The sequence below is a fragment of the Gekko japonicus genome, unplaced genomic scaffold (genome assembly GCF_001447785.1).
Source record: "Gekko japonicus isolate JY-2015 unplaced genomic scaffold, Gekko_japonicus_V1.1 scaffold3302, whole genome shotgun sequence".
Lineage (NCBI taxonomy): Eukaryota > Metazoa > Chordata > Lepidosauria > Squamata > Gekkonidae > Gekko > Gekko japonicus.
The window spans coordinates 49,665-65,328 of NW_015173237.1; the positions used below are offsets into that span (position 1 = coordinate 49,665).

At 48.1% G+C, this 15,664-nt stretch overlaps 1 protein-coding gene across 1 annotated transcript in view; it reads left to right on the forward strand.

Moving 5' to 3' along the window:
• HUWE1 (HECT, UBA and WWE domain containing 1, E3 ubiquitin protein ligase) overlaps positions 1-15,664 on the forward strand; it is a 126,549-nt gene that overhangs the window by 18,168 nt on the left and 92,717 nt on the right. The window contains exons 9-18 of the mRNA XM_015422763.1: positions 1,851-1,951; positions 2,744-2,894; positions 3,068-3,195; positions 5,330-5,470; positions 6,854-6,965; positions 7,998-8,144; positions 12,066-12,167; positions 13,462-13,542; positions 13,770-13,876; positions 15,321-15,498. Of these exons, the coding sequence (XP_015278249.1) occupies positions 1,851-1,951; positions 2,744-2,894; positions 3,068-3,195; positions 5,330-5,470; positions 6,854-6,965; positions 7,998-8,144; positions 12,066-12,167; positions 13,462-13,542; positions 13,770-13,876; positions 15,321-15,498 (1,248 nt within the window). The remainder of the gene's footprint in view (positions 1-1,850; positions 1,952-2,743; positions 2,895-3,067; positions 3,196-5,329; positions 5,471-6,853; positions 6,966-7,997; positions 8,145-12,065; positions 12,168-13,461; positions 13,543-13,769; positions 13,877-15,320; positions 15,499-15,664) is intronic.

Sequence of the window (15,664 nt, forward strand, 5' to 3'; positions counted from 1 at the left end):
CAAAATGGTTGTTAAAATATTCAGCTGCTTCTGATACATGAAGATTTGTTTCTGAGTGGCTTTTGTAAAGCATGCACGACTGACGTGGCAAAATTCTTCTTTTGCTGTTGTTTTTAATTCCTCAATTTTTGTGCGTGTGTATGGCTTATTGGCTGTTAACCCTGAATAAAGTAATAAATGATTAAGTTGAGGAGTTTCTAGATTTGGGAGCCTTTGATGCTTGTATGTAACATTGTTTAACAATATCTTTGTGTTTAATAGATGCTGCTGTTTACACACATTCGTTTGGCCCATGGCTTTTCCAATCATAAAAAGCGGTTGCAAGCCGTTCAAGCCAGACTGCATGCCATTTCTATATTAGGTAAGGGATGGTCGGTGGGTTGTTTTCCATGGCATTTCCCAGAGAGTGTGTGTGGGGGGAAATTGTGGGGTTATATAGGTAGATTTTGGGGTGGGGGGGCTTGAGAAGAGCATTATCTTGATTAGCGTGGTGTGCTTATTTGAGTACCTGACTCTACCTCCTTAAGGCTTTTAGACCATCTTTTGACTAGTGTTCATCAAAGTAGCTTTCATTGTGATCAGAAAAAAGAGAAGTGGGAACTCCCATGAGAGTTCATGTTTGTTTTTTGGGTGGGTTTTTTTTTAATACCCCGCTTTTCTCTACCCCGTGGAGTCTCAAAGTGCTTTACCCCTTCCTCTCCCCATATCAGGCACCTTGTGAGGTAGGAGGGGCTGAGAGAGTCCTGAGAGAACTGTGACTGGCCCAAGGTCACCCAGCAGGCTTCACGTGGAGGCGGACTGGGGAATCGAATCCGGCTCTCCAGATTAGAGTCCGCTGCTCTTAACCCACAACACCACGCTAACTAGGATCTGGCTCAAACCTCCATTCGGCCATGGAGCCTTGCTTAAGTGACTTTATGCCAGCTATTCCTTCTCTCTTGGCTTAACCTACCTCACAGAGTCATGGTTGGGGGTTAAATGAAGGAGGGACCAATGACGTAAATCTCTTTGGGTCCCCATTGGGGAGAGAAGCAGGGTATAAGTATCAAAATTTTGAAAAATGGAACAGGCTTGCTTAGCATAGCCTGTCTACGTGATAGAATTTGAGGCAGGATTTCATTTAATGACCCAAATAAACCAAATCTGGTTGTCTTAGCACACTGAAGGAAAGACTGCCATCTTGAATTGTGCGTAGAAATGAATTTAAAGTGGGTTCAAATATTGCGGCACCAAGAGAGTCCCTAAGGCCGGACCGAGCTAATAACTGGGTCGGCGTGTTCCGGAGTTCCTAAAGTTTGTGAAAGAGGGAAGCACCATTATCAGTGTTTGACAGTATTTGACGGTATTCCAATGTGGACCTTACCGATGTGTCTGTGGCACTGACCAGGTGTGTGCCATTCCAACTAGTGTACTGGCCCTAATAGTTACTAAAGGAGCGATGTGTTAAGAACCTCAGGTTACCAACCAAACCTCATCAAGGGAAGAGAATACTTCTCTGTCCCCAGGAACAAATGATCATATGCCATTGCCTGGGCTTGAGTAATCTTCATCCAGCCTCTAACCCACAGTTCAGGGATTTTACTGCCTCATCTCGGTCTGAAGAAAAAAACAAGCGGGCCTTGAGAGCGCATAGAATTTCTTGTAACCCGCAGGAATAAAGTATCAGTATTACACAGTGGAATACAGTCCCTTCTGGTACCTAAACCGGGCACAGGTTTCAAACAGGTCGAAGGTCTGCCAGAATGCCTTCCTAACCTTTCGACACAGACCTCAAGATAATGGGTGGATTTGCTTTCCACATGTCTGTCAACGGTTGTAAATTCTCAACGGAGCCTCTCTTGTTCCCACAGTGTATTCGAATGCCTTGCAGGAGTCCGCCAACAGTATACTGTACAACGGGTTGATAGAAGAATTAGTGGACGTTCTGCAAATAACAGACACACAGTTAATGGTAGGCTGCCTGTGGTTTGTCCTTCTGACCTCCCTTTGGGGTGGGAAGGGGAAGCAAGCGTGACGTTGCTCCTGCTGGCTTCTTCCCAAGTGTGCGACAATCTGCCCAGTGATAAGATTCCAGGGTTCTTTCCGCTTTGCTGCCCTATAATCCAGAGGCTGTCACTGGCCTGATAGAGCCACCGTAGCTGATTTTTTGACCTGTTTCCCAGTGGAAATTGATTACATGGCAAGATCTTCCTTCCGGCCTGATCTCTCAGGAATAAACAGCTTTGAAAGGGGATTATATAGATTCATGGAGGTCTGTCGGTGGCACTAGCTGTGGTGACTGAGGGGAACCTTCCCATTCAGAGGCACTAAACCTCTGAATCACAGAGCCAGGAGGCAACATCAGGGGAAGAGTTCGGCCTCTGTGCCCTGTTGTTGGCCATGCAGAGGAACTGGCTGGCCACTGTGTGAGACAGGATGCTGGACTAGGTGGACCACTGGTCTGATCCAGCAGGGCTCTTCTGATGTTATTATGAAGGCCTCGGCCTCTCTGCCCTGTTGTTGGCCATGCAGAGGAACTGGCTGGCCACTGTGTGAGACAGGATGCTGGACTAGGTGGACCACTGGTCTGATCCAGCAGGGCTCTTCTGATGTTATTATGAAGGCCTCGGCCTCTCTGCCCTGTTGTTGGCCATGCAGAGGAACTGGTTGGCCACAGTGTGAGACAGGATGCTGGACTAGGTAGACCACTGATCTGATCCAGCAGGGCTCTTACGTTCTTACGTTCTCCCTTCCTTCCGGACAGGACATCAAAGCTGCCTCGCTGAGGACGCTGACTTCCATTGTGCACTTGGAGCGGACTCCAAAACTCAGCAGTATTATCGACTGCACCGGAACTGCCTCCTACCACGGGTTTTTGCCAGTCCTGGTCCGGAACTGCATACAGGCCATGATCGGCAAGTGCTGAATCTCAGATGCGCAAAGGGGGGGGAATTAAGACAACAAGGTTGCACTCTGCTGGTTGTTTCCCGCGGAATCTCACGCTCCCTCTTACAACAAGGTTGCACTCTGCTGGTTGTTTGCCGCGGAATCTCACGCTCCCTCTTTTCTCTCTCTCTCTCTCCCCCAGATCCTTCCATGGAGCCATATCCTCACCAGTTTGCCACGGCACTCTTCTCGTTCCTGTACCACCTGGCAAGCTACGATGCCGGGGGCGAAGCTCTGGTCTCTTGCGGCATGATGGAAGCCTTATTGAAGGTACGGCTGTGCACGCTGGCATACGTGGGAAGCCTGGTAAAGTCGGCAGTGCCAAAGAAGCAAGAAGCGTGCCGGGCCTCCTATCTAAAATAACCGCGCTGTGGCAGTGCCTTCAGACCTAGTTCACGCTTCGCAAAGGCGGAGTGTTGTTGTATGAGCAAGCTCTCGCACGTCAGGTTGCTTTCTGAGCCTGTGGGCACCTTTGGACTTCTGGCACAGCCACAGAATAGCTAACAAAGGAAGGCAGAGCCAACCACAAAATGGCTGCCACCCCTTATCTTCAGTCACACAGTGAAGATCCTTGTGCTGTGGTGGCAGCTGCTGCCAAAGCAGCATTTAAAAAAAAATAAATCTGCCCAACTGAGCAAGTGTCCAATCAGAAGTCTTGCTGGTCAAAAGCCCTACCCAGCCACGTCGGCTTTCTAAAAAACACTTGGTGGGCACCGGGCATGATGTCAGCAGGTGCCAGAGTAGCTGCAGGCAGTGCTCCCTCTAAGCTGTGGAGTCTTGTGAGCAAAAATTCTACTTTGTGAGCCACTGGCATTAAAGTTGTGAGCGAGCAATTTGGCTACTGCATAAATAAGTTTGCTCTGGAGCCATCCCTTCCCGAGCTAAGACAAAAATCTGTGAGCCGGAGGCTAAAAAACTGTGAGCTAGCTCACACTAACTCAGCTTAGAGGGAGCACTGCGTTGGGAACCCCTGCTCTGTAATAGAGGGGTTTGCCAGTTTGGTTAATTTTGAATTAAAAGCTGGCAGATGTCATCGTTCTAAACATTTTGCAACCGGAGCACTCCGTTCTGTGGGATTCTGTTGCTCAGACCTTGCCTGGCTTTGAACCCTAGGTTTCCTCAGCCTGAGCTTAGAATACGCTTAGAGTCCCCAACTCTGCTTAAAGTAGGCACGGGCAACTGGGCCATAACCTGCCGTTTTAAGTCTTAGCTCATTCCTTGGGTTTGGTTCCCGTTGGAAGCATTAAAATATTTGCCAGACAGGTCAGATTATGTGCACTCAGCTGCATGATATGCCTGTTGGATGCAAATATCGGCAGGAATTTAGTCTTGAGTCAGGCCAGAGTAAATTGAACATACGAACATAAGAGAAGCCATGTTGGATCAGGCCGATGGCCCATTCCAGTCCAACACTCTGTGTCACACAGTGGCCAAAAAATACCAGGTGCCCTCAGGAGGTCCAGCAGTGGGGCCCAGTATGTCTCTGAAGGATGGGTAATTATGGTGAAAGGCTCTCAGATAAACTTTTTAAAAGTAAAAAATATGACATGATGATGTGATCCTGTTTTATTTAAAACATTTATTAGCCGTCTTTCTACCTTACAGAGACTCAAGGTGGCTTACGATGTAAATATTTATAAAATACAATGGATAAAATACATATAAAAACCACTAGGTGAAATCAGTAAAAACCACTAGGTAAAATCAATAATTTAAAACTGTCGGTAGGCAGAACAACTAATCAAATACTGTTGTGAATAAAACTGTCTTTAGCTTCCTCTTGAAGATCAAGAATGGGGTAGTCAGGCGGGCCTTATTGGGAAGGTTGTTCCATAATCATGGGGCTGCTGCTGAAAAGGCCCTTTCCCGTGTACCCTTCGGATGAGCTTCTTTGTTCGATGGGACAGTCAAGAGGGCTCTCCTTGTGATCTTAGTTCCTCCGGGGCAGGAATGTCTGGGAGAAGTCATTCAGATACCCCAGCCCCAAGCCATGTAGGGCCTTAAAGTTCAAAACCAGCACCTTGAATTGGGCTCAGGCACAGATGAGAATCATAGTTGTAGGATCGTAGCCGGTCTCAGTTAATGTTTGCCGTTCAGGAATTCCGGCTGTCTGCAACTCTGGGTGAGTTGGTTCCGTGGTTCCTACATCTGCATTCACCTTGCTGCTTTTACATTTTCAGGTGATCAAGTTCTTGGGCGATGAACAGGACCAGATCACTTTTGTGACCCGAGCCGTCCGCGTAGTGGACTTAATCACGAACCTCGACATGGCAGCCTTCCAGTCTCATCGTAGCCGGTCTCAGTTAATGTTTGCCATTCAGGAATTCCGGCCGTCTGCGACTGTGGGTGAGTCGGTTCTGCGGTTCCTACGTCTGCATTCACCTTGCTGCTTTTACACTTTCAGGTGATCAAGTTCTTGGGCGATGAACAGGACCAGATCACTTTTGTGACCCGAGCCGTCCGCGTAGTGGACTTAATCACGAACCTCGACATGGCAGCCTTCCAGTCTCACAGCGGCCTCTCTATCTTCATCTACAGATTAGAGGTAGCGGCCCTTTTTTTTTTTTTGCCAGTCTGGCCTGTCAGCGGAAGCAGATCGCTGCTTCGTTGGTGAAAACACACTCACGAAGCTGCCTTATACTGAAATCAGACCCCTGGTCTACGAAGTTCAGTATTGCCTACTCAGACTGGCAGCGGCTCTCCAAGGCCTCAACCTGGGGTCTTCCACATCACCTACCACCTGGTTCTTTTTTTTTAAAACTGGAGCTGCCAGATATTGAACATGGGACCTTCTGCATGCCAAGCAGATGCTCTGCCACTGAGCACAGTCCCTCCCAGTCACGGCTGTAGGTCTTGACTCAAAGTCTGAAATAATGAATTGCCTCTCTTGTGACAAACACCTTCTGGGATGTCAGTCATAAGGCCCAGGGGCCAGAAGTGGCCCGTCCGGGGTTCTTATGCAGCCTGCGAGCAACTAGTACAAGAGAGGGAACAGGAGACTGCTCGGGGGGGAGTGGCTTCAGCATGGCAGAACAACCTCGTCTGCAGCAGTCAAGCAGCGCGGGAGCGTCTGTCCAGTGCTGCACCGCTGGCTCTCCAGTCCGCCCATACGGGTTTTCCTTTGCACACCACTCCCAGCCCATGGGGCCTTGCAGGGAGGATACAACAACTCAGAGCTTACCAGCTGTTGTCCTTTATTCAGTTTATATCTCTGGTACCTGGCATTAGCAATGGTATTCCCAGTAGTAATGTATGGCTGCGAGAGCTGTATTATAAGGAAGGCTGAGCGCTGAAGAATAGGTTCTTTTGAATTATGGTGCCTGAGAGGACTCGGGAGTTCCTTGGACTGCAAGGAGATCAAATCAGTCAATCCTACAGGAAATCAACCCTGACTGTTCCCTGGAAGGCTAGAGACTGAAGCTGAAGCTCAAATACTTTGGCCACCCAATGAGAAGGGAGCACTCACTGGAGAAGACCCTGATGCTGGGAAAGACTGAAGGTCAAAGAAGAAGGGGGTGGCAAAGGATGAGATGGTTAGACAGTGTTATTGAGGCAACGAACATGAGATTAAGCAGACTCCGGAGCACGGCGGAAAACAGGAGGGCCTGGCGTGATGTGGTCCATGGGGCCATGAAGAGTCGGACTCGACTGTGCGACTGAACGAGAACAACACCACCTGGCATTAGGTTTTATGACGCGCATGGCCTGACCCGACAAAGTGACATTTAAGTCAGATCCATCCCTCATAGCAAATGAGTTTGACACCTTTCGTTGCAGTATATTCCACTCCTGTGTAGATCGGTGTACATTTTGTGCCTAAGACTTGCTTTAGTATTGCATAAATTGGCTGTGTGTTGTGATGATGGTTGTCGAACTCCTGGATTTCAGCTGCCTCCTTTCTCTCCCCCCCCCCCTTAACTTCTTGTAGCATGAGGCAGACCTGTGCCGGAGGGAATGTCCCTTTGTAATAAAGCCAAAGATCCAGAGACCAGCTGCTGCCGTGACCCAAGAGGGTGAAGAGATGGAGACTGACATAGAAGGTACCTCTTCCATAAACAAAATGCGCTTTCTTTTTACAGAAATATCTAACAGGAGAGACCCGATTTGCTTAATATTTCAGGGGAGTGTACTGCGATGTCTAGGTCCATAATGCGTTTCTCTATCACCAAAATTGCAGCTTGTGGAATAAGTGGAAATGTAAAATGGAGCGTACTTTTTAAGCTCAGTTTGATGCCTGCCTCACAGATGGAGATGGCAGCAGCTTTGGCGTGCTTAGGCCGTTTTTATGCCTCTAATTCATCACTAACCTGATTGTGGTCTTGTTTATCCATCATCAACTTTGGGATATTCATATGTATTATATATTGTACATTGAGGACTACGTAGTCCAGCGGTTTTCAGTCTAGAGGCTAAATTCAAGTGTGTGCTTTTAAATTGGTATGTTAAGTGAGCAAGCTTCAGAGGACGGCGGAAAATAGGAGGGCCTGCCGAGGTCTTGTCCATGGGGTCGCGAAGAGTCGGACTCCGACTGTGCGACTGAACAACAAAAGTGCACTGTAGAATATGATTTATTTTGTTTAATTTGCTTTTTGTCTTTTCTGCTCAATGTTTGTGGTACCTAATAATCGAAGTGCATTAGGCAGAACAGATGTGCAGAACATCTCATTTTCTAAGGCCCACCTTTCAAGGCTGCCTTGACCTTAGTGGCTCGTGTCTTTTCAGCCATTTCAGAGCCAGTTTGGTGTAGTGGTTAAGTGTGCGGACTCTAATCTGGGAGAACCGGGCTTGATTCCCCACTCCTCCACTTGCAGCTGCTGGATGACCTTGGGCAAGCCGTAGTTCTGTCAGAGCTGTCCTTGAAAGAGCAGTTTCTCTCAGAGCTCTCTCAGCCCCACCTACCTCACAGGGTGTCTGTTGTGGGGAGGGGAAGGGAAAGGAGTTTGTCAGCCGCTCTGAGACTCCGAGTGAAGTGCGGGATATAAATCCAGTCTCCACCTCCTCCAACTACAGAGTTTTCTCGCAAAAACAAAGCCCGCTCCTCCCCTTCTAAAGCCATCTACCTGTGCTTCCAGTTTCCGACGTAGCCATGGAGAGTAGCCCTGGGCCTTCCACCTCCGGAGAGCCTCGGCAAGAAGCAGCGGTCGAAGCCAGGGCCCCAAGTGCCATCACTCCCAGCAACAGCAGCAGCAGCACCAACTCCGTCGTCTCCCCCCGCAGTGGTACGTAGGGGCCTGTTCTCAGGCCTTTGGACATTAAAAGTAAACCTGTACAACTCTCTTTCCATTGGACTAATACAATTTCAGCTCTTCTGTCTGCTAAGGAAGTTGTTGTCGGAGGCTCTCCAGCTTGATAGTTCTGGGGAGTTCGCCACATCCCTGGTGTCGCTGCCTGGTGCGGCTCAGGGTTTCGTGACCACCCTGATGGCCAGCAGAGCTGTCTAATGCAGGGGCAGTCGAACTCGCTCAGCGTAAGAGCCACACAGAATAAACATCAGACATTTGAGAGCCGCAAGACACGAACAGATATTGCACACGTGTTTTTATTTTTAAAATACGCAAATTTGCTTTTTTATTAGCATTGAATGAAACTGCCAGAAATAAAAACAAAAGGGGTAAAAACAGATATTGATAATGATATTTATGTGTTTGCTAATGAGATTTATTTGTCTAAGGAGAGAGAAAGAGAGAGAGGTGGAAAGAAAGAATGAAAGAGGTGGAAAGAAAGAGATAAAGAAAGCAAACAGATGGGGGAAGGGAGGGGGAGGAAGGAAGGGAGAGAAAGAAACAAAGAAAGAAATATTTGGGGATCCTGCCGGGAGCCACACAATATATGTTTGAAAGAGCTGCATGCAGCTCCTGAGCCACAGTTTGGCCACCGCGGTCTAGTGCCACATCTAGTTCCACGTGTATGGCTGCAAATGCGCTCAGTGTGGACTTCTGTGCAGGGTGACTCCTCTCTGGTGGTGGTGGGGGATTGGAGGGGATTAATATACGCTAGTTCCACACTGGGCCAGGGAAAGATCTCCTCCCTCTCTGAGAGCAGCAGTGACAAGAACGCATTTCTTAAAGCCCATTAAAGGGCGAAAAAGGTGCAGGAGATGCTGGGAGCAGAACATTGACATCTCGAAGGAGGCACTAAGCTCTCCCCCCCATTGCCAGTGGGCAGAGCTTTTAAATGGAGTCTCTGCCTGGTCCTCAGTGTGATTAGGGGAGCCTAAAACACCAGGGACGACTGCTAGAGCAGGGGTCTCTGTCCTCTTTGAGCCTGCAGGCTCCTTTGGAATTCTGGCGCAGGATAGTAGGTGCAGGACCTGGCCCCACTGCTGGACCTCCTGACGGCACCTGGTATTTCTGGCCACTGTGTGACACAGAGTGTTGGACTGGAATGGGCCATTGGCCTGATCCAACATTGGCGTCTCTTATGTTCTTATGACCAGCCGTGAACGCCATCTGCAGACTGATATCGTGTAATTGTTTTAATCAGTCTTTGAATGCTTGGAATTGTTTTGGATGATACACTTTATTGCTGTTCATCACCCAGAGCTCTGAAAGGGACTGAGTGATTTATAAATCTAAATAATAAATAAATGAATAAAATGGCTGCCACCGTGAAGATCCTTGTGCTGTGGTGGCAGCTATTGCTGAAGCAACATTTTAAAAAAGGCTTTGCAGCCAAGTCAAAATCTTTTGCTGGGCATCTGGCCCCGCCTGGTTTCTAAAAAACACTGTCTCTGGCACCAGGAAAAGTGGCAGCGGGCGCCACGTTGGAGACCCCGTACTAGAGCTAGTTTGTTGTGGTGGTTAAGTGCACGGACTAATCTGGGAGAACCGGGTTTGATTCCCCACTCCTCCACTTGCACCTGGCTGGGTGACCTTGGGCAAGCCGTAGCTCTGATAAGAGCTGTTCTCGAAAAAGAGCAGTTTCTGTCTCTCAGCCCCACCTACCTCACGGGGTGTCTGTTGTGGGGAGGGGAAGGGAAAGGAGTTTGTAAGCCACTCTGAGACACCTTCGGGTAGTGAAGGGTGGGGTATAAATCCAGTTTCCTCCTCTTCTAGAATGACAGTGGAGAATGACTGTCTTGATTCCTTAGACTAATCAAATGTGTGTGGACCAGTGCTCCCTCTAAGCTGTGGAGAGTCATGTGAGCGAAAATTGTACTTTGCGAGCTACCGGCATTAAAGTTGTGAGCGAGTGGTTTGGCTGCTGCATAAATTAGTTTGCTCTGGAGCCCTCCTTCCTGAGCGAAGACAAAAATATGTGAGGTGGAGGCTCAAAAACTGTGAGTTAGCTCACACTGACCCAGCTTAGAGGGAACTCTGGTGTGGACCCAGTTCCATGCATGGCACATGGAGTTTTCCTGTGTTCCTTTGTTCTTGCAGCCACTTCTGCCCTCCCCAGGATGTGCAAACCTAGGAGTCAGGAAGTAGGAGGGAGTAACATAGCTCTTCTGAGCACAGCTTCCATTGTGGAGAGGGTTGACTTTGAACCCCCTTGTTCCTCCGCTCACCAACCTACGTAGCTTCTTCTCTGAATGGTTCTTTCAACCCCAGGGATGATCTTTTTTTGGGGGGGGGGAGAGGCTGCAGGAAAAGAGGGGCACACAGCGGAAGCTCTGTATGTCTTCCACGCACAAATGGTTGGATCCACCCCGTGTTGATAATCGTTTAATGGTGTACGTTGTATTCCGCCAACTTTGAAAGAGTATACGGTGAAGATGGAGTAAGAGCTTCTGTTGGTGGTCCTGAAAGCGTTCTCTGATTCAGTTCCTAATCCCTTCGCTCCTTTAGGGGTCCAGTGTATCCCTCAGCGGGCAGCGCTTCTCAAGTCTATGCTGAACTTCCTGAAAAAGGCCATCCAAGACCCAGCTTTCTCAGACGGCATAAGCTATTGCTGAAGCAACATTTTAAAAAAATCTTTGCAGCCAAATCAAAATCTTTTGCTGGGCATCTGGCCCCCGCCTGGATTCTAAAAAAACACTGCCTCTGGCACCAGGAAAAGTGGCAGCGGGTGCCACGTTGGAGACCCCGTACTAGAGCCAGTTTGGTGTGGTGGTTAAGTGCGCGGACTAATCTGGGAGAACCGGGTTTGATTCCCCATTTCTCCACTTGTACCTGGCATGATGACCTTGGGCAAGCCGTAGCTCTGATAAGAGGTGTTCTCGAAAAAGAGCAGTTTCTGTCTCTCAGCCCCACCTACCTCACGGGGTGTCTGTTGTGGGGAGGGGAAGGGAAAGGAGTTTGTAAGCCACTCTGAGACACCTTCGGGTAGTGAAGGGTGGGGTATAAATCCAGTTTCCTCCTCTTCTAGAATGACAGTGGAGAATGACTGTCTTGATTCCTTAGATTAATCAACTGTGTGTGAACCAGTGCTCCCTCTAAGCTGTGGAGAGTCATGTGAGCGAAAATTGTACTTTGCGAGCTGCCAGCATTAAAGTTGTGAGCGAGTGGTTTGGCTGCTGCATAAATTAGTTTGCTCTGGAGCCCTCCTTCCTGAGCGAAGACAAAAATATGTGAGGTGGAGGCTCAAAAACTGTGAGTTAGCTCACACTGACTCAGCTTAGAGGGAACTCTGGTGTGGACCCAGTTCCATGCATGTTACTATCTTCCTTTGTTCTTGCAGCCACTTCTGCCCTCCCAAGGATGTGCAAACCTAGGAGTGAGGAAGTAGGAAGGGGTAACATAGCTCTTCTTTTTTTATTTTCAACACTTTTTTATTGAAGTATTAAAAATGCATACAACTGTTAAAGTAAGATAAAACCACTTCAATTTTAACAAAAATTAGCTAATACAACATAGCTCTTCTGAGCACAGCTTCCATTGTGGAGAGGGTTGACTTTGAACCCCCTTGTTCCTCCGCTCACCAACCTACGTAGCTTCTTCTCTGAATGGTTCTTTCAACCCCAGGGATGATCTTTTTTTGGGGGGGGGGAGAGGCTGCAGGAAAAGAGGGGCACACAGTGGAAGCTCTGTATGTCTTCCACGCACAAATGGTTGGATCCACCCCGTGTTGATAATCGTTTAATGGTGTACGTTGTATTCCGCCAACTTTGAAAGAGTATACGGTGAAGATGGAGTAAGAGCTTCTGTTGGTGGTCCTGAAAGCGTTCTCTGATTCAGTTCCTAATCCCTTCGCTCCTTTAGGGGTCCAGTGTATCCCTCAGCGGGCAGCGCTTCTCAAGTCTATGCTGAACTTCCTGAAAAAGGCCATCCAAGACCCAGCTTTCTCAGACGGCATACGCCACGGTGAGGCCGCCCGAGGGCATCTATCTGCGTGTAGGGGCTGCTAAACTGATGGTTCTCAGGCCAGCTTTCGCTCAACCTTCTTGGTCGTCACAATGACCAGTTCACTTCTTAGCTGTGTAGTCACCTGTCAACGCTGAGAGCTATTTAAATGAAGGCCTTCGAATCCGAGTCCTGGTCAGTCGGGAGGGTCCGTATAGGCTGTCTAGTCCAACTCCTTGCTCAGTGCAAGAGATCCATATTAGGGCACTTCTGACGGATGTGCCATCCACCCTCTGCTTGAAGACCACCAAAGGTGGCCATTCTGGAAGGGCTTTCATTGTCATATTAAGGTCTTCCCCACTCCAAGCAACAAATTGCATAGAATCTCCGCATGTGGACCCTACCCTCTACCCTTTCACTTTGTCAGGTGGCTTTAGTTGAAGGTTCCGTCATAGAAATAACGTAAAAATCCTGTGCACGGACGTCCCGCCAAATCTTGAGTGTTCTGGCTATTTTTTTCTGAATTCTGAAGGCTTTTGTGGGGATTTCTCTTCCTGCTCTCATTTCTTTTTTTAAACTACTACTAAAAGAAAGTTGAGGTGTAAAAGTAGGGCCCTGTGTGATTCTGTGGGAGCTTGGAAATTTGCAGAATCTTACCTTGGGTGCAGTTTCCCCCGAGGTCTTCATCTTTCACTTTTAAAGCACAGCAAGCAGGCCCGTTGCCAGGATTTTGTAATATTTTTTTTTTGGGGGTGGGGTAGTTGTCCTCATGCCGGGGGCCACGGAAGTCACGAAATTAAAAAAAAAAAATTAAAAGCTCATGCTTGCCAGGCAAGTATTCACCCCCATTCACCCCCATCCGGTAGCCCTGCAGCCTGTTCACGCCATGGCTCGTCAACATCATCATGTGGTCTGCCATGGCAACCTGGGCACCAGGGGGCCCTGGATGGAAGTCGGGGGGCCAGGCCCCAGAATCCCTCACTGTAGCTACGGGCCTGACAGCAAGTTTCCTAGCCTCCTAAGTGCAGGTGTATAGGGCAGGGCTTATTGAAATCTCAGAGTCGCAGAAATAAGGTGGATATCAATACCCTTGCACCTTCTTATGAGTAGCAAGAGCCAGAGTAATTTATACAGTACTTAAAGGCAGAATAATTTTCTGCTAAATATAAGAAAATTAGCAAATTGTGTGTTGTAGAATTCACGAAGAACAGCTCCAGAATCTCAGCATCTGTTAGCAAAGTACATGAGGCAGTAGATGCCTGTTTTACAGTGTTACCCAGAACATCTGTGCTTGACTCCTTCTTTCTCTTTACAGTGATGGATGGCTCTTTGCCTACCTCTCTGAAGCACATAATCAGCAATGCAGAATATTATGGGCCATCACTCTTCTTGCTTGGTATGTCTCTCTGTGTGTGGTATTTGTAACGTATAGCCCTGGTTCCCTAGAACATGTGCCCCCTTGACATAACCCTTGTTACCTTCAAGAGGTGGCGCTTACAGGGCTTGGGATACCCAGAGGTGGCATGAAGTGCCTGATCTCAACTCCCAGGGTTCCTTCCTTGCCTAGATGGGCTTGTACTGGCCAGTGACTGACTTCATTGTATGCTTTTCTTCCCCTGCCAGCCACTGAGGTGGTAACGGTCTTCGTGTTCCAAGAGCCTTCATTGCTGTCCTCCTTACAGGACAACGGCCTAACAGACGTCATGTTGCACGCTCTCCTTATTAAAGACGTGAGTCTTATTTGGTTGTATCTGCCTTTCTCATTGGACCCCCTGTTTGCTGTCACTTGGAGAGGGGGAGGAATTTCCCTCCCACCCCCACCTTGCATTACAACTGTTGGCCAGTTTCTGGCCTTGCAGATGAATATACATAAGAGTTTTGTTTTTGTAAATCCTATACCACCCTATCAAATCACTTCTAGTTTTCCCTGGAAGCGACATTAGCAAGCCAGTACCCCAGTGCCCGGGTCTTGTCAGCTACAGCCTGGCAACCCTGGCAGAGGCAATGAGGGCTTTCAGTGAAGCAAAGGAGAAAATAATGGAGGGAAAATGAGATGTCCCCTGCAGGTCCCTGTGGATCTTCCTCTTGTTCACTCTATTTAGGTGGGTAGTCATGTTGCTCTGAAGCAACAGAACAAAATTTGTGTCCAGTGCCATCTTTAAGACCAGCACAGTTTTATTCTGGGCATAAGCTTTCGTGTGCATGCACACTTATGATACGTTGAAGCAGAAATCACCAACCATTACATATAGGTTGCCAGGAGGGTTTTGCCTGGAAGGGCCAATTAAAGTCAAGATGTATAAGTAACTGGACAGTAAAATATAGCTAAGACTGGATGAAGACGATTGAGAAGAACTGTGAATAGCAGCAAATTAACGTTGAGCATAATAAAGAACTGAATGATGTTAGCATGTGTAGAGAGATAAGAAACCAATATCTTTGTTAAGCCCTGGGGGTTCCATTGTCCTGAGTGTTGTAATTCACTCTGTCACTTCTAAACATGTACTTTGGCACTATCCTTTGTATTCTGATGAAAGTGTTGGAAGGGGAGAAGGGCCCAAATGACTAAAGGGGGTTATTTTGCATTTCCTTCCCCGTTGCTTTTCCTCTCCACAATCTTTCCATTCTGTCTCCCTCCCCAGAGTTCACTTTTAATCTATGCCTACGCTGCTGTCTCCATAATTTTATCTTCTCTGTCCCATAAAGCTCCTGCTCTCTCTCTAGTCCTAACTAGAGCCAGTTTGGTGTAGTGGTTAAGTGTGCGGACTCTAATCTGGGAGAACCGGGTTTGATTCCCCACTCCTCCACTTGCACCTGCTGATGTGACCTTGGGTCAGTCACAAGCTCTGGCACAGCTGTCCTTGAAAAAGAGCAGTTTGTGTCAGAGTTCTCTCAGCCCCACCCGCCTCACAGGGTGTCTGTTGTGGGGAGGGGAAGGGAAAGGAGTTTGTAAGCCGCTCTGAGACGCCAAGTGAAGGGCAGGGTATAAATCCAATCTCTTCTTCTCTTCTAACTCCTATAAATAAGAATGGGTTCCTTTCATGCCATCTCTCACTGCATTTTTGTATGTCTTAGGGTCTCTCCCCCCCCCCATTTTTCATAACTAAATGCATAATTAACTTAAACGTGTGTGTGTAGCCCAACTGTAAGATAGTCACCCTGTTGACGTTTCAGGTTCCTGCCACACGGGAAGTTCTGGGTTCTCTTCCCAACGTCTTCAGTGCCCTCTGCCTGAACGCTCGTGGCCTCCAATCCTTTGTTCAATGTCAGCCTTTTGAACGCCTCTTCAAAGTGTTGCTCTCGCCCGACTACCTGCCTGCAATGAGGAGGCGTCGCAGTTCGGATCCGCTCGGTCAGTATCTCTCATACCCGTCCGGTCTTTGGAAAGGGAGGGTCCGAAGAGTGCCTTTGAGACGAGGTTTCTAGAAAAGCTTTGAGCTGTGAGGGAAAGTTTGCGTGGATGAGCACTTCAAATAGATGAAATGATGTGGATTCCGTTGTTCATCTTAGTTTCGTTA